This window comes from Lagenorhynchus albirostris, chromosome 19 (assembly GCF_949774975.1).
Source record: "Lagenorhynchus albirostris chromosome 19, mLagAlb1.1, whole genome shotgun sequence".
Lineage (NCBI taxonomy): Eukaryota > Metazoa > Chordata > Mammalia > Artiodactyla > Delphinidae > Lagenorhynchus > Lagenorhynchus albirostris.
Genome location: NC_083113.1, coordinates 48,572,144 through 48,598,696, shown reverse-complemented (window position 1 = coordinate 48,598,696; position 26,553 = coordinate 48,572,144). Strand labels below are relative to the sequence as shown.

General features: G+C 43.6%; 1 protein-coding gene across 2 annotated transcripts; it reads left to right on the top strand.

The window, feature by feature from the left end:
- The first annotated feature begins 3,722 nt into the window (after positions 1–3,722).
- Positions 3,723–25,272, top strand: ADAT1 (adenosine deaminase tRNA specific 1). Of its 2 annotated transcripts, XM_060132012.1 has the most exons (11): positions 3,723–3,838; positions 4,467–4,657; positions 4,940–5,008; positions 5,973–6,027; positions 6,712–6,842; positions 9,580–10,183; positions 11,962–12,107; positions 12,639–12,738; positions 19,388–19,478; positions 20,259–20,285; positions 20,813–21,199. In XM_060132012.1, exons 2-11 carry the CDS (start codon positions 4,489–4,491, stop codon positions 20,840–20,842), a joined length of 1,422 nt encoding a protein of 473 aa, XP_059987995.1. In that variant the 5' UTR covers positions 3,723–3,838; positions 4,467–4,488; the 3' UTR covers positions 20,843–21,199. The 2 variants fall into 2 exon arrangements, with proteins under 2 accessions (XP_059987995.1, XP_059987994.1); XM_060132011.1 differs by lacking the exons at positions 19,388–19,478; positions 20,259–20,285 and adding an exon at positions 23,716–25,272 and having other exon boundaries at positions 20,813–20,899.
- Positions 25,273–26,553: the final 1,281 nt, after the last annotated feature.

Below are 26,553 nucleotides of genomic sequence, written 5' to 3'. Positions count from 1 at the left end.
AGAAGAAACGCATCATATGGCACATCCTTCAGCAAGGTGGTGTTAATTAAAATGAAAAGTCAACTCACCAGGATAAGGGACTGGACTTCAGGCACCACTGTACCGTCAATGTGGACCATTGGAAAAGGCAACAAGGATTAATGAGGTCACAAGTGATCTTTCAAGAGCTGTTTAGTAGTAGGCTGGGGGCAGATGCCAGCTGTCTGGCCTCAAAGAGCTTGGGGATAGAGGAACTGAAGCAGCAGTAGACATCTTGTCTTGCGGTTTAGCAGGAAAAATGACAGAATGAAAGCTGGAAGGGTACTTCCCTGGTGGTGCAGTGGTTAAGAATCCTCCTGCCAATGCAGGGGGCATGGGCTTGATCCCTGGTCTGGGAAGATGCCACATGCGGCAGAGCAGCTAAGCCCATGTACCACAGTTAAGCCTGCGCTCTAGAGCCCGTGTGCCACAACAACTGAGCCCACGTGCCTAGAGCCTGTGCTCCACAACGAAGAGTAGCCCCTGCTCGCCACTAGAGAAAGCCCGCGCGCAGCAATGTAGACCCGACGGAGCCAAAAATAAATAAAATTAAATCTTTAAAAAAAATCCTTTAAGAAAATAGATATTTAATAAATCATCCCCCAAAAAACAAAAAATGGCAACTCTGGAAAATGCTTTGAAGGAGAGATCCATGGGGTATTGAGAAACTCTTAACAGACCTAGTTAAGGAAGGCTTCCCTGAGGACATCAGATCTGAGATCTGAAGGAAGATAGAGTACTAACTAGTCAAAGAAGGGAAGGAAGGGCTTTCCATAGCATGGCAACAAGTGCAAAGGCCCTGACGAGGAAAGAACAAGGAGAAGACCAATACCACTAGATATAAAAACCCAAAGAAATATGCCAACAGATGAGGCAGGAGGGTGCTGATCATACAGGGCTGTGAGCCCTACTATGGCACTTTGTCTGCATTTTAAAAGTGCTGGGAAACCACTGAAGCATTTAAGCAGGAGAGTGACATCATATATGCATTTTGAAAACATCATTCTGGCTGCTCTGTGAAAAAGAATTGGAGTTGGGCAGAAAGAGGTTAAAGTCCAAGGTTAACAAGCAGTCCAAGAGGGAGACAACAGCAGTTCACACTAGGGTGTTGCCATGAAAATGGACAGAATTGGATGGACTCAAGAGATAGAAAGCTCAACAGGACTTGGTAATGGATTATATATTGGATTATATTATGGGGGTGAAGGGAAGGGAAATGACAAGGTGATTCACTTTTCAGTTTATGCAACTAGACAAATGGTGGTACTAATCCCTGAGATAACCCTGGAAGATGATTCCCCCACCAGGAGTCTTTAAAGACAAGGAGTCAGTCGCAGATTAAAAATGCTGGAGGGACTTCCCTGGCGGTCCAGTGGTTAAGACCCCCCGTTTCCAATGCAAGGGACGCAGGTTCGATCCCTGGTCAGGGAACTAAGATCCCACATGCCGCACGGCCAAAAACAAAAAACAAAACAAAAAAAACTAAACATGTTGGAGAGAGGAACGAGGATCAGGGTCCTGCCACTTGGAGGAGGCCTGTGGCCCTTTTCCTCTGATCTAGAGAGAAAGATGGGGGTCAAGTAAGTTGCACTTCTTCTCTAGCTTTTGAGGGGTAGTAAGAAAAGTGAATTCTCTCATCTTTAGTAATTGAGGTATAGAGCTGCTGAATGGTACAGGCTCCTGAACTATCCAAGACAGCTATACTACCTATACCTGACAATCTGAAGGTTTAGAGCTGTCCAGTATGGTGAGCCACTAGCCACATATGGCTATTGAGCATTTGAAATGTGGCTGGTCAGAACTTAGATGTAGTGTGAGTGTAATATACACACCGGATTTCTTAAACTTAGTATGAAAAAAAGAATGTAAAATATCAGAAATTTATTTTAAAAATATTGATTACACGTTGAAATATGTTGAATATGCTGGGTTAAATAAAATATATGGTTAAAATTAATTTCACTTATTTCTTTTGACTTTTTAAAATGTAGCTACTAGAAATTTTTTAATTACATATCTGGCTCGAATTATATTTCTACTGGACATCGCTGTTTCAGACAAAAATTCAGACTAGTGTTTCAAGATACGAAATCATTCTACTATTTGGATCTATCCTACCGGGGAGTCAGCTTCCCTGAGCCCGTTTAACCGCTACCTAAGCACAGCGCCGGAAGTCGCTAGACTAAGGATCAGCACAGCCGCCCCTGGCTCCGCCCCCTTAACGACTACAAGAGCCAGCGTGCACTGCGCCCCGCCGGAGACGGACCTGAAAGAGCCGCCTCTTTGTGACGTCACGCCCGTTGCGCCGCGCGGGTTCTGTTCTTTCCCTTCGAGAGCTCGCGTTGTAGAGGTGGGAGGGGAGCGTCTGTGAAGGGGGTGGCGTCGTGCGGCCGAGGGCGCGCAAATAAGGGGGACATTAGGGGTCCTGGGTGAGGTCTCCTCTGTCCGACTTTCCGGAGCCCTTTTTGTGTCGGGAGAGGATATCAGGACCGCGCCTCTCGCACCGCGCGTCCGGTGGGAAAATGCGGCTCCTTTCAGGGAAATGCCAATGTCCCCCCGTGCAGAGAGCTCCTGCTGCGGACGAGAGCGGGGCGCGTGGCCTCTCGGCAGCATCCCACAAAGCCCAAGGGGGCAGGCACGCACGTTGTCCCTGCTGCAGGGGCGTGGAGTCTCCTAATGGGCCCCACCCGGGCCCCTGGAGGATATTGAGGAGGGGGTCTAAGGGAAGTAGACTTCACTTCCAACCCCTCTAAAGCCTTTTATCCTCTGGCAGCCGAATTACCTTAACTTTTTTTTTTAATTTAATTTATTTATTTTTTGGCTGTGTTGGGTCGTTGTTTCTGTGCGCGGGCTTTCTCTAGTTGTGGTGAGCAGGGGCTACTCTTCGTCGTGGTGCACGGACTTCACATTGCGGTGGTCTCTCCTGTTGTGGAGCACCGGCTCTAGGTGTGTGGGCTTCAGTAGTTGTGGCACACAGGTTCAGTAGTTGTGGCTCACAGGCTCAAGAGCGCAGGCTCAGTAGTTGTGGCGCATGGGCCCAGTCGCTCCGCGGCGGGTGGGATCTTCCCGGACCAGGGCTCAAACCCGTGTCCCCCGCGTTGGCAGGCGCATTCTTAACCACTGTGCCACCAGGGAAGCCCAACATGCTTAGATCTTGGTTTGCTTAAATAGGCCACCACAGCATTAGAGCCTCATCAATCTAATGGCTTCCTTGTTTAATCAATTTAACACAACGCAATTTTTCTCGTTGTAGAAAAGTCAGTTGTCTGCTGTATGCATTGGGGTTCAGTAGAGCCTTTTTTGTTTGTTTGTTTGTTTTTGGTGACATGTCTGGCTTTGTCCATCACCATATGATCTTATTTTCTACTAGGAAGCTTTTCATACATTTGAGTCCAAATGAGGTCACTGAGTGAGCATCCATAGAGTCAAGAGTGAGAGAGTTTCCAGGGAAGTACTCTAGGCCTCTTTTAGGTCTGATCTGCTTCATGGTTTCTTACTCATGGTTTTACGTGTCCATTACAGTTCCACTACCTGATAAGGAGCCCAAGGCAAATCAATCAGGAAATTCAAGTGTTCTTTTTTGTAATATTAATCTCAGTTGACATTAATTATGCTCAACGTTGTACCAATTGCTTTTTGTAATTATTTAAGCCTCGCAGTAACTCCAGTGGATTACATACTACTGTCTCTATTATCAGATGATACAGAAAGGTTAAGTAATCTACGCAGTATTGCACAGTTACTTTGTAGCAAAAGCAGGATGAGAATCCGGAAATGCTAACTCCAAAGGACTCACTCTGAGAAGCAGAACACTTGACTGGTGAGAAACCACTAGACTCTTGTCACTTCTCCCCTCTGCATCATAAAACGCTGTAGAAGAAATTACAGGGTTGCTTTCCTGATGGGGGCATCAGTGGAGGTTTACTAGAGGGAGGTAAACTATCTGCTATGACGGAATGACAAGTAAAACGTCTGAAAAAGAGGACGGAAAAGAAAAACCTTCTCCCCGGAAAGATAAACTTTGTATGGTGAGGGTCTGTCCAAAGCAAGCTGAGGTCTGCAGCCTCAGCTATTTTACATGCTATTTCCAAGTGAAAATTGAGTAACAAGGATACTTCCCTCTCATATGCTTTCATTTTGAGTAGTTAGGTTCAGATTCATTAGAAGCATGTCAAATATATAACATTAGAAGAAGAAAAAAAGCAGCTTGAAGAAATAGGGTATCTTCTGGTGTTGTGAGATTTGGGACTTCTTTAGTCTTTCATTAAAGATGAAAAGTAGGCAGAGGGGTAGTAGGAGAAGATGATACATAGGGTTCTGAACTGAGAAACCTCAGTATGAACATGAATGGGCTATATCTGAATGCCTGTTGAAGCACCGGTGCAGGGTTGTAGCATCTTGCATTCGTTCTCCTTTCTGCCCTTCTGATGGTTGTGGGTTTTGATCAGGGCCTCAGCGCCAGCTCACACCATGTGGACCGCGGATGAGATTGCGCGGCTCTGTTATGAGCACTATAGGAGCATGCTGCCCAAGCAAGGGAAGCCCGAGCCCAACCGCGAGTGGACGTTGCTGGCAGCCGTGGTGAAGATACAACCTACAGCTGACCAGGCCTGTGACCGCCCTGACAGACCGGTGCAAGGTGAGACCTTTTCTCCCTGGAACGCTGTCTCTCCCTGTAGGAGATGGTAGAATTACACAGGGCTAGGCAGGAACGATGGCGGTTGGGTGTAAACCGCGATGTTGGGCATGTTCCGCTGCTCCCCGCCAGGGGGCGGGGTACTTCTGGTGGTGGTAGATGGCCGTGCTGGAAACGCAGTGCACAGTTGAGTCAGCCTTTGGGGGACTCAATGTGCAGACTTATTAAACCTATAGATCATTCAGATTCTGAGAGCACACTTAATGATTTTTTTTTCCCCCTCAGTGAGAAAGGAAGTTGTCTCAATGGGAACAGGAACCAAATGCATAGGCCAGTCCAAAATGAGGAAGAGCGGTAAGCCCCGGTGGGGTCTGAACAGGGCCTGTTAGGGAGCTTTTGGAAACCCGTGTGCATGTCATCCGTTCCTCTTCTCGGCAGAGCAAAGGGGCAATATCGCTAGGTGGCTGACCTTTCACTTCCCACTGACTGTCGCTCCACTTGAAAGGACAGAACTCATTTAAAGAATGGAAATAAGCTGTGGAAGCAAAGGCCACCAAGAACATCTTTCTGAGTGGCTTGGAAGTTGGCCAGTGTTTTCATGCTCAAACCAAAAGTTGCCTGGGCTTAGCTATTCCATATTAGATCTGAAGCCCCACAAAGCAATCTTTAATTAAATGGAGATTTTGGCACCAGAAAGAATATGGAAATCCCTTAGAGGTCTGGCATCTTCACCTTCTGGTTGCCAGTTAACAGATTCCTCCTCCAGTTTGCTTTCCTCATTCTCCTAGCCTTTCCTCCTGGATATGGTGAAGCTGTTCCAGGACCACTATTGATAGAATTCGGTGGAATTTTATCACTATGAGCACAAGTATGGCATGAGGGTACAAAAGATCTGGACTCTTCTCCTCCAGATAAAGATTTCCCTATAAATCAGGGGTTCTCAGCTAGGGGAGATTTTGCCCTCCAGGAGACATTAGGCAATATGTGGAGACATTTTCGTTGTCAAAACTGGGGAGAGGGGAATATGCTAGTGGTCTCTAGTGAGTAGAGGCCAGGAATGCTGCTAAACATCCTGCAAAGCCCAGGACAGCGCCCCCCTGCCCCATTCAACAAAGCATTTTCCAACCCTAAATGTCAGTAGTTGAGGAAACCCTGCTGTAAATGCTTTGCCAGTAATGATTGTAAAACTTTCAGGCAAAGCCCTCCAGGAGCTACGTGGTCATTCTGGGTGCTGGGAGAAGCTACTATGTTCTGCTTTTAGGAACCAGGGAATCTCCAGGTTCCATATGTTTTCACTAATGTCCTGTCTTTGCCACAGGAGACATCCTCAATGATAGCCATGCTGAGGTCATAGCCAGAAGGAGCTTCCAAAGGTAAAGCTATATCCCGAAAGAGTCTGATTTAGCTTGGGTGGGGGCCCCAGAATATGCATTTCTAAGAAGCTCCTAGGTAATACTGATTATGTAGGCCTCTGAACTGCACTTAAAATAGTGCTCGTCTAGACAGTGGTTCTCATGCTTGATGTGCATCAGAATCACCTAGAGGGTTTGTTAAAACCCAGGGCTTCCCTGGTGGCGCAGTGGTTGAGAGTCCACCTGCCAATGCAGGGGACGCGGGTTCGTGCCCCGGTCCGGGAAGATCCCACATGCCGCGGAGCCGCTGGGCCCGTGAGCCATGGCCGCTGAGCCTGCGTGTCCGGAGCCTGTGCTCCACAACGGGAGAGGCCACAACAGTGAGAGGCCGCCAAAAAAAACAAAAACAAAACAAAAAGAAAAAAAACCCAGATAACTGGGCCCATCCCCAGAGATTCTGATTCAGCAGATCCGGGTGGAGCCTGATAAGTTGCATTTCTAATAAATTCCAGCTGATGCTGATGCTGCTGTTTCAGGAACCGCATTTTGAGAATCACTGGGCTAGGTCATTCTCATAATTCCAAATCGCTACCAGTCCCATTGGTCTGCAGTATCTCTTTCTTTCTTAGTAATCACGCAACCAGAGTCTTTCCCTTTACCACAGAGACTGGTTGTTCGTTCTGATAACATCCTGCACCCCATTAGGTACCTTCTCCATCAGCTCCACTTGGCAGCCACCCTGAAGGAGGATTCCATCTTTGTCCCAGGAACTCAGAGAGAACTGTGGAAACTCAGACCAGACCTCTTGTTTGTGTTTTTCTCCAGCCATACACCCTGTAAGTATATTAATGTCTTTGGATTCATGTTACATTGTCTGCTTCCTTATTGTTGTCTTATCCATAGTTTCTCAAAAAAACACCTTAGATGAAGTGTAGCTACAACCATTTATAGTGCCTTTTTGTGAACAGCCCAGTGTGCCTAATCACGTCTCTACCAAGGAAAAGTGGAGGGAGCTTCACTCATACTATTATTCAGTTCTCAGTTCCCAAGCAGGATTTGAAAGCTTAAAGCTGAGACCCCACAAGGTCCAAAACCAACAAGACGGCTTAGAGGTCCAAAGCCCTGAGTTCTATGGTGATTTATCCTGAAACTCATTTCATTCATTCATTAAACATAAATTTTCTACTCCTTGTCAGGCAGTGTGACATACTGGTTATGTAGCAGTGAATAAGACTAGTCCCTTGCTTACCCTTTAGTTTTTTAGGAAATGTAGACAGTCATGGTTAGTTAAGGTAAATTTTGATGAGTTGTAAGGGGATGTTCAGGTGCTCTGGTTGCCTTAGGCAGGAAGACCAGACCTGGCTGATTTTCTCTCTTTTGTTTTTCTGTCTTGAAAATTGGGAATAATTTCTACCCTTTGTAGACAACAGTTCAGGGATGGTAGTAAAATTTCGTCACCCTAAAAACTTTGAAATAAGGATATAATATTGTCCCCTGAGTATTAAATTTTAAAATTAACTATGCAATTGGAGCAGATAGGTGATCACTCTTAAGAGACAATAACTGAAGATCATAAATCAAAAATATAATATAGCTTATGAAAGAACAGGAAAATGACACACAGAGGGAGGGAGGACTCATCCATACTCTATTCTTAGCAGTGCCCTGATAGGTTGTTTCCTAACTCAGTGCTTATCAAACTGTAATATGCATATAAATCACCCAGGGATCTTGTTAAAATGCAGATTCAAATTCAGTAGGTCTGGGGTAGAGCCGGAGGTCTGCATTTCTAACCAACTCCCAGGTGGTGCCAGTGGTATTGGCCCATGTATCACATTTTGAATAGCCAGGCCCTGGCTGATCCCAGTAGGAGGTGTAGCATTCCTGTGGAGAGAGATACATCTGGAGATCACAGCTGGCCTGACCGCCTAATCAGAGGACATAAATCAGTGGTCTACAGGCTGGTACTGCTTTGTGAGAGTGTACTGGTCCATGGCCAGATGAGAAAAATCAGGACTACTCAGTGAGTTTTTCAAAACACTAATTTCTTTCATTTTAAGGTTATGAGATTTTTATGCATTTTTAAAATAATGATAAATAGGATTTTTAAAGATCTTACTTGGTGGAATAAAAAGTTGTCAACACTCTAGTCGTCTTAAAATCTTCTGGAGATTTTACTGGTCTTTGAAATCAAAATTTAGAACCACTGATCTAACTCCCAGGGTGATGGGTAATCTTTTACAGTGTGATGTCCACCGATGGTTTGTCTGCAGGGAGAAAGAACACTACCTAGAGAATGTGACTATTTGGCGCCCTTGGCATTTATTCCTCATTACTAATTGATAAGTTGGTGCCTGGATTGGCTACTTCAGACTGGTACTTGTGAGCTGTATTAGCATGAGTCAGCCTCTTGAGTTCAGGCATCTGTCAAGATCAAATCTCTGAGCCTTCAGAGTGGGAGGTGGGCCCTGGGGAATTCTCCAAAGTCACTGTCACCTTGTGAGGTCTCTGGAAGCCTGCCAGCCAGCCTCTCTGGCAACACTCCCACTTCTGCATCTCTTGCCTTTCCCACTCTTAGGTTATAAAGACCACAGACGTATTATTTACACACTTTAGAAAAGCAATACACATTAGTGTTTGAAGAAGAAGCTCCCTTCTCACAGGGGCGGTGTGCTTTTTACTGACCTCTGGTTTTCTTTGATTACCTGTAAACACAGAGTGGGTCAGAAACCTCTAAACCAGCTTGGGGAAACACCAGTTGTGTAATTTACTGTGAGTCTTTACTGTGAGGATATGCAAGATGGGGAAATTGTGAGCATTATTTGCCAAACTTATTTAACCCTGAAATCAACCATCCACTTTTGTTTTCCAAGGCATCTTATGGAATAATATTCCATAAAATGCACTTGAGAAACTGTGCTCATTCTAAGCCAGGGGTTCCCAACTCAGGATCATTCTGCTGCCCAGGGGACATTTGGCAGCATCTGCAGACATTTTTGATTGTCAGACTCAGGGGTGCTATTGGTATCTAGTAGGTAGAGACCAGGGAGGCTGCTAAACATCCTGTAATATATAGGGCAAGCCTCCGTGGCAAAGAATTATCTGGCCCAGAATGTCAACGTGGAGGTTGAGAAGCCTTGGTCTAATCTAGTGTTTCCAAAACTTCTGTGGTAAGAATCACCTGGGATCTTTGTTAAACAATTCAGTTTTCAAGACTCCTCCCACTGAGAGAGGCTAGCTCACTGGGTCTAGGATACGGTCTTCAGCAAGAACCTCAGAGAATTCTTGTTAGGGAAATTTGGCCAAGTGTTCTTAACTCATCTCAGGTAGCTGGGAGAATAGAATTAAGCTTCATTTAAGTCAGTGGTTCTCAAGCTTGACGTTGCATCAGTATCACCTGGAGACCTTGTTAAAACAGACTGCTGGGTACCACCTCTAGAGTTTCTGATTCAGCAGGGCTACTGTGGGTCCCAAGAATTTGCATTTCTATCAAGTTCCCAAGGGATGCTTATGTGGCTGGTCTGGTGGCCTCACTTTGAGAACCACTGGTTTAAGTGATTTCTTCTCCTACAGGTGGGGATGCCTCCATCATTCCAATGCTTGAGTTTGAAGATCAGCCTTGCTGTCCTGTCAGTAGAGATTGGGCCAATAATCCATCAGTAGAAGCTAGTGGTAACCTAGAAGCTCCTGAAGATAAAAGGAAATGTGAAGACTCAGATGGTCCTGTGACCAAAAAGATGAGGCTTGAGCCCAGGACTCCTGATGGTATGGCTCACCATCAGAGTTTTGGCAACCAGGAAAGTGGCCCTAACTCACCAGATGTCAGCAGCTCTAATCTCACTGCAGAGGAACTAGCCACTGTCACTGGAATGGCCCCCGGTGGCACCAAAGTGGTGGACGTTTATAGAACCGGAGCCAAGTGTGTGCCTGGGGAAGCTGGAGACTCAGGGAAGCCTGGTGCTGCCTATCACCGGGTGGGGCTGCTCCGAGTGAAGCCAGGCCGGGGGGACAGGACTTGCTCCATGTCCTGCAGTGACAAGCTGGCACGGTGGAACGTCCTCGGATGCCAGGGGGCACTGTTGATGCACTTCCTAGAAGAGCCCATCTACCTGTCAGCTGTGGTCATTGGGAAGTGCCCGTACAGCCAGGAGGCCATGCAGAGAGCACTGATTGGGAGGTGAGAGGGCAGGGAGGGAACAGTCTTTCCAAAAAGCAGTCTGAGAATATGTGCAAAGAGCCTGGACATACATACATACGTACAAAGAGTTAAGAATTTGTTTTAAGGAAATAATTAAGAAAGAGCTCAAATATTTAGCTTTGTGTGTACTAATTTAAGGAAAAAAAAGAGGAAACCACTGAAATGGCCAGCAATAGAAGATTGTGATTTTTGTTACAACTAATATTGATGAATATTTAACATGGAAAGATGCTCATAATGTTTAAAGAGCAATTTAGAAGGTAAAACGAGTTCGTTTTGGTCTTAAAGTATATATGCCCATAGAAAAAATTTATAGGAGGATATAAACCAAGGTATTAATATGATTACCACTGAGTTGTGGTATTATGGGTGATTTTTTTTCTTCTTTGTGATTATTCTATTTTCTGATTTTTCTGCAGTGTGCATATATTGCTGTTATAATGTTTAAAAACCTTCAGACATTAGTGTTAATTTTTTAAAAAGAAAAAAAGACAAATGATGACCACTCAAGCGTGGTCTCCCTGAAGAAGGGCAGCCAAACCTGATTAATGCTGTAGTAACTGAGGGCAGATAAGGCCATGACCAGAGGAGGTCTGTGGGCCCTTGTCAAATGTACCACTCCTAAAGCTGACTCTTGGAAGCAGCCCCAGGATATGACCCACTAATTCCACTCCCGGGTACATACACAAGAGAAATAAAGACATACATCCACATAAAAGTTGTACATGAATGTTCATAGCAGCATTAGTCATAATAGCCCAAATGTGCAACAACCCAAATGTCCATCAGCTGGTGAATTGATAAACAAAAGGTGGTAGCTCCCTGCAGTGGAATGTTACTCAGCTGCAAAAAGGAATGAAGGACTGATACATGTCACAACATGGATGAACCTTGAAAATCTTATGCTAAGTGAAATAGGCCACATGTTGTATGGTTTCATGGAGTGAAATGTCCAAAATAGGCAAATCCACAGAGACAGAAAGTAGATTCATGGGTGCCAGGGGCTGGAGAAGGGGATGGTGAATGACTGCCGTTAGGTGCAGGATTTCTCACTGGGGTGACGAAAATGTAGATTGCAGTGCTTGTTGCACAACTCTGTGACTATACTTAAAAAATTGAATTATAACTTTAAATGGGTGAATTTTATGGTGTATAAACTATATGCCAATAAATATGTTAAGAAAAAAAAGGCAATCCTAGGCACTGTGCCCAAGACATTTTCTGTTTTCCATGTTTTCTTGATTCCAAGACTTTAAGTTGCTGTCTGCTCAGCTCTAGACCCACTACATGTTGGCATCTAGTTTGTGTGAAATATTCAAGAGAAAAAAATGAAGCTTTTATATTATAGTATAATTTTGCTTTCTGGCCTGTTTTAAGGACTCCCTAGGAAGCTGATGCCGACAGGTTAGTATTTCTTCTTAAGGTTTTCAAATCTTTCACAGCCAATATGAGAAATGGAGTTCGGTGTTACTGAAGTCCCTGAGGGGTGGTGACTCAGTTTATAGCTGTCACTTCAGAGTGATGGAAGAGATCTTTCTTCAGCCATAAGGTTCATAGGATCTGGATTCTATTCTGTCACAACCTCCTATACCATCCTCCCCATAAATCAATCAATCAATCAATCAATCAATCAATCCACACACCTTCTAAGGCCTTTGCCTCCCACTGAGACATGGGTGGTGATGTGGTCCACAGTCCAAGATACTCTCTTTCTCGATGAGTGAGCCTAAACTACATGCCTTTCCCCTCACGTTTAGGTGTCAGAATGTCTCAGCTTTACCTGAAGGCTTTGGAGTTCAAGAAGTGAAACTACAGCAGTCAGATTTACCATTTGAACAGAGCCGCTGTGCAGTACAGGCAAAAAAGGCTGAGAACCAAGGCCGACTTGTTCCTTGTGGGGCAGGTAAGGGATCCATGTTCCACTTGCTCTGGAGTAGCTTGTCCCTGGACATTAGAGTGGCCTGGAAGGGACTGCATCCTCCCAGCCTGGGGTAGCAGTTTACCACTCAAGTGGCCAATAGCATGGGCTCGGGAGATACCCACACTGGGTCAAGTTCATACTCTTTATGACCCTGGGCAACTTGTCCTCTCTTAGCCTCAGTTCCTTCATCTTCGGATAAGAATATCATTTGTCAGCGTTGTTACGAAGAATAAATGAGAAATCCTGTTTCATGCATTTACTGTGTTCATCATATAATAAATACTCAGTGATTGTTAGCTATGATGATGATGATGGTGGTGGTGGTGATGATGAATCATGAACCACTTATACTATTGTATTCTGGAGGCCAGGCATCAGGGTGGCAGCCACTGTCTCTGGCATCATATCCAGCTCTCATGAGTCTTCAGTGGTAGGGGAATATTTTTATTAAAATACCTCTGACATTTACAGAAAACTGAACAGTTTTAACCCCAGAATCTTATCTTTTCATAGCCATCAGCTGGAGTGCAGTTCCTGAGCAGCCACTGGATGTCACCGCCAATGGCTTTCCACAGGGAACAACAAAGAAAGGAATCGGACGCCTTCAAGCCAGGTATAGCATATTGGGGCAGAAGGAGATGGTGGCAGTGCATTCACACCTCACCACCCTCTAATTCCAGAACATTTCCTTTTTCTTTTTTTTTTTTTGGCTGCGTTGGGTCTTCATTGCTGCACGTGGGCTTTCTCTAGGCGCGCAGGCTTCAGTAGCCGTGGTTTGCAGGCTCTAGAGCGCAGGCTCAATAGTTGTGGCACATGGGCCTAGCTGCTCCACGGCATGTGGGATCTCCCCGGACCAGGGCTCGAACCCATGTCCCCTGCATTGGCAGGCGGACTCCCAACCACTGCACCACCAGGGAAGCCCCTATCTGTTCATCCTTTGGTGGGCATTTGGGTTATTTCACTTTTTGGCTATTATAAATAATAATTCTGCTCTGAACATTCATATACAAGCTTTTGGGTGGACATTTGTTTTCAGCTCTCTTGGGTATACCTAGGAGTGGGATTGCTGGGTCATGGGATAACCTTATGTTTAACTTCTGAGGAACTGCCAAACTGTTTTACATAACAGCTGCACCATTTTAAACTTCCATCAGCAATGTATGAGTATTTCAATTATCCTGCATCCTTTCCAACACTTGTTATTGTCTGTCTTGTAATCATTTTAGTGGGTGTTAAGTTCTATTTCGTTGTGGTTTTGATTTGCATTTCTCTAATAACTAATGATGTTGAGCATCTTTTCCTGTACTTATTAGCCATTTGTATATCTTCTTTAAAGAAATATCTGTTCAGATCTTTTGCCCATTTTTTAAATTGGTTTATTTGTCTTTTCATTGTTGATTTGAGAGATTTCTTTATATATTCTGGATATGAGTCCTTTATCAGATATATATTTCAGATGATTTCTCCAGTTCTGTGGATTGTCTTTTCAGTTTTTGAAAGTGTCCTTTAAAACACAAAAGTTTCAAATTTTAAGGAAGTCCATTTTATCTATTTTTGTAATTCATGGTTTGTGCTTTTAGTATCATATGTAAGAAACCATTGTCACAAAGATTTACTTTGTGCTTTCTTCTCATGGTTTTAGCTTTTATGTTTAGGACTTCAATCCATTTTGATTTAATTTTTTATAAAGTGTGAGGTAGGGATCCAACTACATTCTTTTGCACGTGGATGTCCTTGTCTCAGCATTTCTTGGAAAGACTGTTCTTTCCCCTGGAAGATTTTGAAAGGAACACTTTCTTGGGCTTCACCACTAGAGATTCTGGTTTAGTGGGTCAAGGCTGGAACCCGAGAATCATTTATGAAGCTGCACAGTGATCAGACTGGCAAGAAGGGTGCCATGAAAACAAGACTTTGTATCTTCAAATTGGCTTTTATTGAAATGTGGAGCATATGATCTGTTGGACATGAGACTTGGGTTTCATGATTGTGTGTTTGGAGTTTCATGTATCTGCCTTATTGGTTTTTCTTTTGTTAAATGTTCATCTTGCCCCCTCTGCTTTTCCCTCCCAGTGAGCCACAGAGGGTCTGCAATAACACGAGGGTGGGTGGGGCTATGGGGTAGCAGCCTCCCCACCAAAGGCACTTCCATCTGTTTGGATTGAGCTGCCTCTGAGTGACTGTTGTAGGACTCCCACAATTTATAGGTAGTTCTTTTCATTCTAAGTGGCTTTTCCATTTCTTTATTATGCCCTTATAAAAAGTTGTATTGGGGCTTCCCTGGTGGCGCAGTGGTTGAGAGTCCGCCTGCCGATGCAGGGGACACGAATTCGTGCCCCAGTCCAGGAGGATCCCACATGCCGTGGAGCGGCTGGGCCCATGAGCCATGGCCGCTGAGCGTGTGCATCCGGAGCCTGTGCTCCACAACGGGAGAGGCCACAACAGTGAGAGGCCCACGTACTGCAAAAAAAAAAGTTGTATTGTAATTAAAGTTCACAGGTGGATTTGTTTCTTTTCTTTTTGACATGCTTATTTGTCTCCCTCAATGGAAATAATAATAACTTACATCTTTTTAGACTTAAAAAAAAAAAAGTTTTTTTCTTCACAGACACTAAGCAGGGTTCAAATGGCCTATACAGCAGACCCAGCCTGCCTCTTGGTGGCCTGAGCTGTTGAATTGAGTAGTATTTACAAAATTGTTAGGGGTAGAAATTTTTTAACCAGTTTTTTCTCAAGGGCCTCCCTGCTTCAGGCCATTGTCTGCATCTCTCCAGGAACCAGCAGTTAACCACAGGCCACGATGTGTGAGCAGAGCAGGTCACAAGGGACAGGGAGCACACTTCCTGCTGAGCTCTGCCTTTGCTGTAAGTGACAAGCTAGCAGCAACCCATACTGGCCCCACCCACCTGCCTGTGGCTTCAGTTTGCTGCTTTGCTCAAGTCTAAATGCTCTTCACTGTGAACCTACACCATCTTTTACCTTAAAAGCTTTCCTTACGACTTCTTTCTGGTTCAAAATTACCATCTTTTCTCCAGATTCCTAAAGTGCTGTTTTCCAGTTTATCCCAATATGTCAGTGTTTTATGTGTGATTGGGAGTGCCCCGTGTTCTCACCCTGGCTCCGTCTCCAGTTGTCAGGTGACTTTGGACAAGTCCAGTAGCTCTCTGGGCCTCAGTGTGTTCATATCTGTAAAACAAGGATATTGGAGTAGATGATCTGAGGTATCTGACATGTTGTGGATGTCTCTCCATTTAGAAGGCAGACTCCATATAGGAGTAAGTTCATGGTGGAAAGAGCAGAAGCTTTGCAGTTCAAGAGACTGATGTTTAATTCCTGGCTCCCTTTCCCCCCAAGTGTGTGAATTGGGCAAATTACTTTACCTCTCTGGGCCTCAACTTCCCTAACAATAAAGCAAGGGTAACTCATAGTATCTGTCACACGGGAATGTTGTGAAAATTGAATGACAGGGCTTGCAGTAGACATCTTGTTAAGATAGATTTCTTCTTCAGTCATCAAATGAATCTGCACATTATGTGTTTTGGGTTTTTTTAAGACACTTTTTTTTTTTTTTTTTTTTTGGCTGTGTTGGGTCTTCGTTTTTGTGCGAGGGCTTTCTCTAGTTGAGGCAAGTGGGGGCCACTCTTCATCACGGTGCGCGGGCCTCTCACTATCATGGCCTCTCTTGTTGCAGAGCACAGGCACCAGACGCACAGGCTCAGTAGTTGTGGCTCACGGGCCTAGTTGCTCCGTGGCATGTGGGATCTTCCCAGACCAGGGCTCGAACCTGTGTCCCCTGCATCGGCAGGCAGATTCTCAACCACTGCGCCACCAGGGAAGCCCCTGCACATTATGTTTGAAAGGGTCAAAGTTACTTTAATTTTAAAGACCAACAGCTGCTGGGGAGAGTGGGTTTTTCTCACTTCTCATTCCTGAGTGCTATCCTGGAACCACCTTTTTTAAAATGATCTGGAGTATGAACTCAAGACTGGGATGTTGGAAACATTTAAAATACTAGTGCGACACTCAAAGGTAATATTTTATTTTAAGTCTTTGTGTTTATTGCAAACAATGAGATAATAACAGGAATCAGATAAAGGACCCTCATTTTCAAGAAGCTTAATTTTTTTTGCGTTACGCGGGACTCTCACTGTTGTGGCCTCTCCCGTTGCGGAGCAGAGGCTCCAGACGCACAGGCTCAGCGGCTACGGCTCACGGGCCCAGCCGCTCCGCGGCATGTGGGATCTTCCCGGACCGGGGCACGAACCCGTGTCCCCTGCATCGGCAGGCGGACTCTCAACCACTGCGCCACCAGGGAAGCCCGGCAAATCCTTTTAAATTCTCTTTGCCTGAAGAGGCATATTCTCTTCCCTTCCCAGATGAGCTACCAGAGCATCCTGGAGAGATCATTACGTGGCTCATTGGATTATAAAAGAGAAGGGTAAGAGATTAAAAAAAAAAAAACTAAGCGTGTCTAAGTATGTTAGAATAAAGATAGGGCTAGGCTGAAATGTGAATGTGTAATCTTTAAAAAATTATGTATGTATAGCTTTCCTAGCTCTTTGATACACCAACCAGTAGTGTTAACCAGCTCACCAGGAAGACTAATATCTAAGAATGTAATCCTCACTGTTAAAAGGAACTAGGGCTTGTTGGAGCATAGCAGCTAGCGGCCACCAAGATTATTTTGCTCCACAGATGACATCATTGGTTATTTTTGGGTGGGCCTCTTTGACAGAGGAATTACTATTATGGTCACTCTGTTCTGCTGTTGAACAAGTCTTGAGAAAGGTCTTACTTCTCTGGAGGGAGATATAACACCTTAACATTACTCATGAGGTGACTTAGACCAAAAGCATTCATAAGAGAAAGTGCCATTTGCTCCTCCAGAGGGAATAATGTTGAAAACATTTTACACATCTGGTCTCAAGAAGCTGTTAAGCTGTCACTGATGGCTTTTCACAGTGACACTGGAGGCCTTGACATTTCGCCCAGTGTTGGTGGTAAATAGAATCCAGTGTGCCACCTTCCAGTGAGGTTTAAGTGTTGTGTTTCTTTAATGAACCTTGAGTGGACCCCATCTCCAGACTACAGATCATGGCATGGTTGATTACTAAGGCTTGTGAATGAAATGCCTTGACATAGTTCATTAATGCTCTGTAATAATATAGCCAAATTTTCTCTCATAGTTGTACATTGGTAGCCACTGGGTTATAGCAAAAGTCTCATGGGCTCACCTATCAGTATTTCAAAGGGAAATGTGAGCACCCCGGGCAAGATATTAGTTTATTTTTTGATGTTCCTCTTTTGCTGATTCTGAGTGATGTGGACAGTGGAAATGTTGAGTCTGTAAGACTCTCTGGACTTCTTGAGCAATAAAATGTGTGGTCATGTCACCAAAAATTTCAGAGTCTTGAATCTGGAGATGAAATCTTTGATTCTGAGTAACAGTGAACATATCAACTTATCTACCTGAAGACATACATACAATAAAACAAATAATGTTTGTTTTCAACTGGGTAAAATGAATCCTGATATAGTGCTAGTTGTCTGAAAAGAAAAAAATTCTAAGTCTCCCTTTTTTGAGGGTCATGGCCTCCTGGCTCTACTCTTAATATGTTTCTATTAGCTATAAACTTCATTGTCTCTCTTTTTATGCTTAGGCCTAGAAAGCATAGGGAGCTGCCAGAGAGCCTCGTTTCTTTGTCCTGTATGAGATTTTCCAGGACCATCACTTCCCTGCTCCAATATATAGAATAATTTCTCTTCAAATTGCGCTGGTTCTTTTACAGGAGAATAACATCAGCATCTAAACTCCATGTTCGAAGCATGTATGTTTGATGGTTTCTTACAAGTCCTTGAGGTGTTAGCTTCATATAAGTAGTTGGTGCACCAGTGAATGAGCTACACAAAATATTATGTAAAGCTGTAAGGCTTGGGTAAAAGTAATTAATTGTCTAATCAGTCAATATGAATTAGTCAGTATTATTCACACTTAAACTACTAGATGAATAAAAGATTTAACATTACAGTTGCCTTTGGTGACCACCCTTTGGATATATTTTCACTAATATTGAACAGTCAGATTATTTTCTTCTTGAGTAATAATTTTCAGTTCTAGTGCAGTCATATAAACACTTGCACAGTATTTAGTTCTATAATTTAAGTTCATTTTCAGTTCAAGGGGATTGATATTTCAATCTGACAGTTCTTACTTAGTGGCAGCTTTAGCTACAACTCCTTATTAGCTCTACCAGACCACTTTATTAATTGAATGGAAAAAAAATATGAGAAATATCATTTCTCTACCATCTTTCTAGTCCACCTGCAATGACCCAATACATAGTATGTATAAAAGACTCTCATATACAATACAAGCTCTCTGTCAGAGAAACTCATTTTATTTTCTACTCTTGATAGAAAAAGAAACTGTAGTAATTTTATTGAAATCTACATGTTTTAAGTGAACACATATCAAATGTAGAATATCTGTATGTATCTGTATTATATAGAATAGCTGTATTTTATAGATAGATAGATAGATAGATAGATCTGTTTCTGGGCATTCTGTTCTGTTCCATTGGTTGGTTTGTTTTTCCCTGCACCAAAACCATACTCTTAATAACTGTAGTTTTATAATAAGATGATATCTGTTAGGGAAAGTTCTCTTGCCTTGTCTTTCAAGAGTGTCTTGGCTTTTCTTAGACTTTTAAATTTAAAGTTCAGTTTGGGGAGAATTGACATTTTTTATTGTTAAGTCTTCAAACCAGGAATATGGTGTATATCTTTTTATATAATGCTGGTGCCAAATTGGCAGTTGTGCCCCAAATTTAAAACAAGCAGTTTTGAATGTTCACTTATTTAGGTCTTCTTACATATATTTCAGTAAAGTTTTATGATTTTCTTCACATAAATTTTCACATCTTTTATTAGATTTATTTCTTGAATGATGTATTAGTTATCTGTTGCTGTGTAACAAATTACACCCCCCCCCAAAAAAAAAACCTAGTGGCTTAAAAAAACAATTAACATTTATTATTTCACAGTCTCTGTGCGTCAGGAATTTGGGAGGAGCTTAGCTGGATAATTCTGACTCAGGGGCTTATGAGGTTGCAATCCATTATGTCAACCAAGACTACAGTCATCAAAGGCTTGACTGGGGCTGGAGGATCCAGTTTCAAAATGGCTCACTCATGTGGCTGCAAGGTCAGTCAGTGCTGGCTGCTCACAGGAGGCCTCAGTTCCTCTCAATTTGGGTCTCTCCATAGTCCTACAAGTATTCATCTTTATAACATGATGGCCGGTTTCTCCCCAGAGCAAGCAATCCAACAGAGCAAGGCAGAAGCCACAGAGTCTTTTGTGAGTAGCCTCAGAAGTCACACTCCAACCCAATCTCCTAATGGTTATTCACATAACCCCTATTCGGTGTGGGGCGGGATTGCATAATGGCATGAATTCCAGGAGGTAAGAATCACCATTCAGAGATTGGCTACCACAGATGCTGTTTTAAGTAATTTCCTTTCATTTCATTTTCTGGTCATTGCTACTGCAATCAACTTTTTTGTTGTTGTTTATTTCTCTTACAATTAATGTTTGTATCCAGCAGCCTTGCTAACTCTTATTATTCTACTAATGTATCTGGGCATTCTTTCGGAATTTTTGAACATAGTCTATCTTTTGCAAATAGTATTTCCTTTCCAAACCTCCACTCCTTTTATTTTTTTTTCTTGACTTATTGTGCTGACCAGAACTGACAATATCACAATCATCTACGAATAAAGACTTGTTTTTTGCTTTTCAATCTTTATTCCTTTTATTTCTTGTCTTACTGGCCAGACCTTCTGTATAATGTTGGATAAAAGCAGTGATAGCAAGTATCCTTGTATTATTCCTGATTTTTTTTTTTTCTTGGCCACGCCATGTGGCATGCAGGATCTTAGTTCCCCGACCAGGGATGGAACCGGTGCCCCCTGCAGTGGAAGTGCAGCCTTAACCACTGGACCGTCAGGGAAGTCCCAAAGCTTTGTAAGCATTGTTACCCAAGGGGCCAGCTCCCTTGAAAGGAGGAAGCCAAACATAGCTGATGGGTATCCTTGGGGGCAAAATTTAGTAATCCCCTCTGTCTTTACCCCATTTCAGCCCGTCACCTTGATGATTTCACTGCTGGTAACATTTCTTGAGAGTTTTGGGGTTTTTTGTTTGTTTGTTTGTTTTGGCTGCATTGGGTGTTCGTTGCTGCACATGGGCTTTCTCTAGTTTCAGTGAACGGGGGCTACTCTTTGTTGCGGTACTCAGGCTTCTCATTGCGGTGGCTTCTCTTGTTGCGGAGCATGGGCTCTAGGCACGCAGGCTTCAGTAGTTGTGGCACGTGGGCTTAGTTGCTCCATGGCATGTGGGATCTTCCCGGACCAGGAATGGAACCCGTGTCCCCTGCATTGGCAGGTGGATTCTTAATCACTGCACCACCAGGGAAGTCCCTGATAACATTTCTTAAGATGAGAATCAGTTTTGTCCCTCAACCTCATCAGACTCTTGGGTCTGGATTTTTCTTCTTGCCAAGTGCAAGAAGGTGAAAATGGGGGCTCAGGACCTTCAGACCTAAAAAGATACCATGTGAAACCCAGTATCTTTGATAGGGGCCTGATACATAGTAAACACTTAATAAATCTTCTTGGTCTTCTTTTTCCAAACAGATCCCGAATCAGCAAAGTAGAGCTCTTTAGATCATTCCAGAAGCTGCTAAGCAGTATTTCAGAGGACAAGTGGCCAGACTCCCTCAGGTGATGCCATTGACCTATGTTTTTTCATATTTAGGAAGACTTCTGGTTTAATTCTGCTTATGGATGGCAGGAAGCTTTGGCAGGAATGGTGGTTCAGTAGGCGAGTGGGTACTTATTACTAACCACATGCTCTTCAATCCCCATGGCCCCATTTGCAGATATGTGTATGATCTGAGCTGTGGGAGATGGGTAGTTGGTAATACAGAGTCACACGAGCCTAAGGGCAGAATTGGGGCCTGGGCCATTACAGGCCCTCCTCTTGTTCCACCTCCAGATGGACAGCATTGTGGAAATGTGAGTGCTTGGGGAGCAATAGATTCTGTTGGGAATATCATTCTCTTCTCTTTTTCTTTTGTTCACATCACTGCTTGTGAACGGAAGCTCGAAGACTTAAATTACTTTCCAAACAGGAATGTAGAGAACTATAAAACCACTTCTGGGGCAGGTGGGTGGGTGGAATTCAGATACTAACTACCCAGAGTTAGGCCAAATCTCACAGGGTAGGGGCACAGCCCCCACAAACTGACCTCACTTCAGGACACCAGCCACATACTGGGGGGGCCCCAAAGCCACTTACACTTCTGACCAACTGACTACAAACTCAGGTTCCTACTTCCCCCTCAGGTTCAATAATTCACTAGAAAAACTCACAGAATTCAGGAAAGCACCATACTTACAATTACCTTTTATTATGAAGGATACAAATAAGGACCAGATGAAAGAAGGGACACATAGGGCAAGGTCTCCAAGGGTCCCCAACCTGACACTTCTGTGTCCCCAGGATGCATCACCCTCCCAGCATGTCACTCTCTGTCACCAACCAGGAAGCTGACCTGAGCTTCAGTGCTCAGCGTGTTTAGTGTGGTTTCATCAATAAGCATGATTAATAGAATTGTTGGCCACATGATGTGGTTGAACTCAGTCTCCACCTTCCAATATCCCCACCCCAGGAGGTCAGACTGATATCAGATGGCTCAAAGCCCCAACTTTCTAAACTCATGGTTGGTCTTTCTGGCATGGCCAGCCCATCCTGAAACTATCTAGGGCCCACCATGAGTCATCTCGTTAAGCAAAAACTTAGGTGTGATCTGAGGGGTCCACCATGAATAACAAAGACATTCCTATCATTAGGGGAATTCTAAGGGCTTAGAGGCTCCCTGCCAGGAACTGACAACAAAGATCAGCCAAAGTCTTTTTTATACAACAGTGGGGAAGCGAAGGCGTAGCTATATGCTTCCATATGAAGAGGCTACCACCTGTTTTCACCATCATGCATCCTACAGTCAGTATTGATGCCCTCCCGTCATCCATGGTCAGTTTGCTTGTTTCTTGTCTGGAAGAATGAATCAGACTGGAACTGGGTGGGTTTCCGTACATTCTGTGACTTAAAAACAAATCTGGACTTAGGTAAGGAGAGACTTCATTCAAAAGGATTATTGTAATAAGAGAAAGGACCTGTTACAATAGGAGGAGGACTAACGCAATAGCAAGGGCACTGCAATCTTAAGATCTGTAAGCCTCTTGAAGAGCAGGTGCAAAGGAATTTTCTTTTATACGGAGAGAGAAGCAAAGTTAGACAGAGCCGGGAATGGGGGAGTAGGACGAGCCGGTAGTGTGATGGAACAATTGAACAGGAAGTGTTGATTCTCAGGAGGGGCTGTTAAAAGAAGGGCTTGTTACACATGCTGATGCTGGCTCAGGCTGAAAGTGGCTCAAAGTTCAGGGGTCTGGGGGAAGGAGAGAAGCATAACTAATTGGTCAAATTAGCAGGCATGTGGTTGAGATTTTGTCAGTGGGTACAGTTCAGCTAATCATTATGAGGCAAAGAATGGGGTCTGTGTCTGGCCTTGTTAGAGGTAAGCGAGGGGGGCATTCATGAGTCTGTCTAAGCCATGAAGAAGGGTGGTTCTTTGCAGTCAGCCACTTCCCACAACACAGAAGTGTGGGATGGAGATTTCTTAACCATAGCTTGTTTGGGGAACTGAGGGCTCAGGTAAAGTTTAACATTGTCATGTGTGTGGTTCCCATCCATTAACCACCAAAAAGCTATGGGAAATTGATCAAACAATGAAAATCAGTGTTTGCTACCATTAGCAACTTTAATCTTTGCTGAAGTGAGTGAAGAAACAACTTGGGTCTCCTCAGATCTTGGCAAAGAACGAAAGAGTAGAAGCAGGATAAAACCTGATTCAATGAGACATGAGGCTCAGTTTCTTCAGCTATGAGATGGCAAGGACAGAGCTCAAGGTCGGGGCTGGATCGAGAAGAGGGCTCAGAGGAGCCTGACTCAAGTTTGATCAAAGGAAAGAATCTTTGTCACAAGAAAATCTTTTGATCTGGGCGTGAGTATTATAGATATTATTCAGCACGTCGGCCATTCTTCAGCAGTCAGAGACACTAAGGGATTTGGGAAGGGGTATTGGCTGGCAGTACATAGGAGAATATGATTAAGATGGAAAGTGCTTTGGGAAAATGCAGTTGAGAAATTTCTAACAGCTAGATCCTAATGGTGGAAATTATAGACACATAGAAAATTTTAAACCAAGTAGTAGATACAGTTATTCTTGTTTATCTGATTCCACCAGGACCAGACAAAACTAGCATTCTGTTTATTCTTACCTGTTTTAATCCATGCTGTTTTCTAGTGAATTCCCTACAAAGGAGGTAAGAGTCAGCATAGGACAGCATAACAAAATCCTCCTGCTTCCTAAGTCTCTTGTAATAAATCTGTCCAGCCTATTGCTGAGGTGTCTTGCTGGCCACGGTGGTGAGCTGTCCAGTGAGAACTTGTGTGCTTGGTGGTGTGTGTGCATTAGGGTGCAGAAGCTAGTGACGTACCATGAGTACAAGGAGGCCGCATCCACTTACCAGCAGGCCTGGAGCGCACTCCGAAAGCAGGCATTTGGATCCTGGATCAGAAACCCACCGGATTATCAACAATTTAAATGAGCAAAGTTTACTGGCAGCAGGGTGTTTTCCATTCATTCATTCTGGACTGCCTTCTTCCTACGTACTGGATAAGCCTTAGCTTTTCTTGTGGCTGATCAGGAAAAAAAGACTGCCATCTACCAGAGTAAAATATCTCTTCTGTGTGAGATGGATGGAATTCTGGACATGGAACAATCTATACTTGACTGAAGTAGCTCACTGCTAAAACAGCATCTTGCTAATGACCTTGGTATGTGTCCTGTGTTTTATTGCTTCTCTAAGAATAAGAATTTGGAATGTGATGCTTTAAAAGTACTCTGCAATAGCTCCATTTTGTCTGTTCCTACATTGACTTGGCAAGTACTTATTGGGCTGAGATGATGTTTGAATCTCTGCAAGTTTTAGAGTTTCGCCTGTCATAGTGGACATGTATTTTGTATATCCAGTCTTTTTTCCTTTGGAGAACCACCCTTTCCTGCTTTACCCATGCTTGGATGAAGTGAACTTTACTCCTTGGCTCCAGGAATGTGAGCCAGCCCTGAACAGTCCTGGAACTAGTGCCAGAGTGATCAGGTAAGATTCTCTCTCCTTTTGTATCGGGAGCTATAAACGCCACGTAATCTTGGGATTGCCTGTGGTTGCCGTTGCCTACTACATAGAGACAGCCAGCTTGAGAACAAAGGCAATGAAGGAAACAGCTGAGAGAATCAGAGCTCTCGTGACCGTGTCTGGATGCCTGAAACTAGTGCCTACTCTGGACTTCAATTATGTGAGATAAATTCCTATTGTTTTGAGTAAGCCTGTTTGAGACCGTTTTCCTATGACTTTCAATGGAAAGAGTTCTGTCTAAAAGGCCAAAAGTCCCTATAGTAATTCAGCAGCAGAGCTAGCAATCAATGCTGTTTTTACTAACAACTAATGTTTAACTTTCAACCTCTTCACACTCTAATTTATTGACTAAAAGTGGAAGTTCTCCATGTTGGGATTACTCAAGGTCATTGTTGGTTCTTCAGTATTTCCTTATACCTTTAAATATTTTAAATAACAGCTTTATTGACATATAATTCACATACCATAAAATTCACCCATTTAAAGTGTACAGTTTGGTGGGTTTTAGTATATCCACAAAGGTGTGCAAACATCACCACGATCAATTTTAGAACATTTTTGTTCTCATCTGGGGGAGGCGGGGGGATGCTGTTTGACCCAGTACAGTATCCATTAGCAGCCGCTCCTCATTTCCCCTCAACCCCCTCAGCTCCAGGGCAAACAGTAATCTACTTTGTGTCTCTATGGATTTCCCTGTTTTGAACATTTCATATAATGGAATCATACAATATGTGGTCTTTTGTGACTGCCTTCTTTCACTTAACATGATGTTTTAAGATTCATGATGTTATAACGTGAATTGGTAGCATGAGTCAGTACTTTATTCCTTTTTATGGAATAAAAATAATATTCAGTTCTATGGATATACCACATTTTGTTTATCTAATCATCAACTGATGGACATTTAGGTTGTTTCCACTTTTTGGCTATTGTGAATAGTGCTGCTATAATCATTCATATACAAGTTTGCATGTGAACATATGTTCTTAATTTTTTTTTATTACAGAAGTAATACATAAGTTTTTCTTTTTCTTTTTTTTTTTAATTTACCATTGTAACTTTTTTTTTTTTGGCTGTGCCGTGCGGCTTGCAGGATCTTAGTTCCCTGACCAGGGATTGAACCCAGGCCACGGCAGTGAAATCACTGAGTCCTAACCACTGGACCACCGGGGAATTCCCCCATAAGTTTTTCATAACAAGTTATCCTTGAACTTTTTTCTATAAGGAATCCTTTTAGATAGCAGGAAAGAAAGACAAAAACATCACTACCTGAAGGCCAGACCCCTACCATATGCTGCTTCAATCAGAGAGATCCTTTTGCCTGACCCCAAATCCTATGATATGAGAGCAGTTAAGATACCTCGATTGGCAGAAGATTTTTTTTTTTTGTGCTATGCGGGCCTCTCATTGCTGTGGCCTCTCCCGCTGCGGAGCACAGGCTCCAGATGCGCAGGCCCAGCGGCCATGGCCCACAGGCGCAGCCGCTCCGCGGCATGTGGGATCCTCCCAGACCGGGGCACGAACCCATGTCCCCTGCATTGGCAGGTGGACTCTCAACCACTGTGCCACCAGGGAAGCCCTGGCAGAAGCTTTTATCCACAGAAAATTATGCATCTCTCTCTCTCATGAGATTCTTTTTTTTTTTAATATTTTTTTATTTTGTCTGCGCCAATTCTTAGTTGCAGCATGTGGGATCTTCGTTGTGGCATGCGGACTTCTTATTTGCAGCATGCAGACTCTTAGTTGCGGCATGAGGACTTCTTAGTTGTGGCATGCGAACTCTTAGTTGCGGCATGCGAACTCTTAGTTGCGGCATGCGAACTCTTAGTTGCGTCATGCATGTGGGATCTAGTTCCCCAACCAGGGATCAAAACCAGCCCCCATGCATGGGGAGTGCGAAATCTTACCCACTGGACCACCAGGAAAGTCCCGAGATTCTATTTTAAAGGATAAAGATTTATATGAGAATGTAAGGAGATAGTCTTTTTATTCCTAAATTTTATAGTGTTCATCACATGTGCACCCAAAAAACTAAATATTAAGAACACTCCTGAATTTACGCTTCAGAACAGAGACTGGCAAAACCCTGAAAGATAGAGACCAGAGGCAGCTTCACC